Source organism: Myotis davidii, unplaced genomic scaffold, assembly GCF_000327345.1.
Source record: "Myotis davidii unplaced genomic scaffold, ASM32734v1 scaffold1055, whole genome shotgun sequence".
In the NCBI taxonomy this organism is placed as follows: Eukaryota; Metazoa; Chordata; class Mammalia; order Chiroptera; family Vespertilionidae; genus Myotis; species Myotis davidii.
Window position 1 is genome coordinate 557201 of NW_006286477.1, and position 1925 is coordinate 559125.

The following is a 1925-nucleotide window of genomic DNA, read 5'->3' on the forward strand; positions in this document are numbered from 1 at the left end:
CTCACAAGAAAAACATCGCTTGCACGAGAGAATCCAGTCCTGTTGTCGTGACTCCTCACCTGAGGGTATTCTTCCATTGATTTTTAGGAGGGAGAGAGACACATCGATTAGCTGCCTCCCGCCCCCGCCCTGACCAGGGCACGGGCTCAAACCCAGGATGCTTCAGTCCACAGGCCCACGCTCTAACCACTGCGCAGCACCAGACAGGATGAGAATCCATCGTTTTTAATGACCAGCCTCCCTGGTCCCCAGAAAGGATTTCAAAAGCAGGCGACTAGCCGCACTGAAGCTCTGTGCCTGACCCACAGCAGGTCCCGCCGCGGCGCCACCTGCCCAGTAAAGTGTCACCCAGAGCCCGTGGGCCGCGTGGCTCAGTGGTGAGCGTCGACCTATGACCCAGGAGGTCAGGGTGTAATTCCCGGTCAGGGCACAGGCCCGGGTTGCAGGCTCAATCCCCCGTGTGGGCCATGCAGGAGGCAGTCGCTCCATGATTCTCTCTCATCATTGATGTTTCTCTCTCTCTCTCTCTCTCTCTCTCTCTGAAATTGATAGAAATATATAAACTTTTAAATGAAATCGATAGAAATATATAAACTTTTAAATTTTACCCAGAAAACGCTTCGGAGAAGAGAGAGCAGGGGCCCGAGGCCCACTCACCTGTGACATTCACCATGAAGTAGCCAGTCTCACTGTCCACTGTCCTAGCAGCCGTACAAGCATAGAGGCCAGAGTCTCTGGGCGTGGCGCCCTTTATCTGCAAGTACTCCCCAATAAGCACTGTCCTATTGTTGGGCCCCAAGTGCACCCCGTCCTTAGTCCAACCGATCCGAGCGGCATCTCTCAGCCGGCAGCGCAACTCTAGCGACTCCCCGGGCGCGGCCACATACACGTCGGGCTGGGAGATTTGGTATTTGGTTGGCGGCTCTGCAGAGGGTGGGAGAGGACGTGGGAGAGAGGAGGCGGAGAGAGAAGGTGGAGACAGTGGAGAGGAAGAGGAGAGAACGTCCAACAAGGTCAGTGGAGGCCCTGTATTCCCAGGAGAGCAGGTCTCATTTGCAAAGGGCCCCAGCAGGCTGGCCGCTCCCTGCCACCCTAGGAGCCAGCACCCCCAGAAGCCAGCACCCCAGGAGCCAGCACCCCCAGGAGCCAACAAGGTCAGTGGAGGCCCTGTATTCCCAGGAGAGCAGGTCTCATTTGCAAAGGGCCCCAGCAGGCTGGCCGCTCCCTGCGCCTCCGTGGGCCAGCCCCCCGAGAAGCCAGCACCCCAGGAGCCAGCACTCCTAGGAGCCAGCACTGGGCCCTCGGGCAGAGCTGAGGGTCTGAAGCAGGGACCCGAGGGAGCCCGACAGGAGCTGCCCCACAGTGACCATCACCACAGGCCCGACCAGAACCCAAGACCCAGCGCGGACGGACGTTGGACAAGGACGTTGGGCAAGGACATGCCACCCACAGCCTGCGTGCACTGTCATCCGGGGATTGCACTCACATGGCACTTCCTGTGTGAGAACGTGTGTTTAACCAACACTTCCATCCAACATGACTGATGGCTGTGTCCACACGCACACACACGCACACACACACGCATTCACACACACGCGCGCACACACGCCGATTCACTGTGTAGACTTTCCTGTCACGGAGCCCAGCTTCTGAACACACCTCAGACCCCAGACACTAACGGGTCCGTCCGTGAAGCTGCCGCCTGGGTTCCCCCAGCTCCCGGCTCACGGGAACTGGCTGGACCGAAGGAGGGCGTCTGTGCTGGGCGAGCCGGGCGGGCGTTTCTCTCAACACGAGAAAAGCCTAGAGCCCCGAAGGCCAAAACACAAAGCAAAACGCCCCGGATGGCGAGAGGCGTTCTCCCTGGAGCCTCACCGGACCCGACCCGAAGCCGGACCCTGACCCCGCCGCCGCCAGCCTGCCCG

The 1925-nt window shown here is 59.7% G+C and overlaps 1 protein-coding gene across 1 annotated transcript in view; it reads right to left on the minus strand.

The window, feature by feature from the left end:
- FGFR2 (fibroblast growth factor receptor 2) overlaps positions 1-1925 on the minus strand; it is a 118100-nt gene that overhangs the window by 78919 nt on the left and 37256 nt on the right. Inside the window, exon 3 of the mRNA XM_015560158.1 lies at positions 609-924. Coding sequence (XP_015415644.1) covers positions 609-924 — 316 coding nt within the window. The remainder of the gene's footprint in view (positions 1-608; positions 925-1925) is intronic.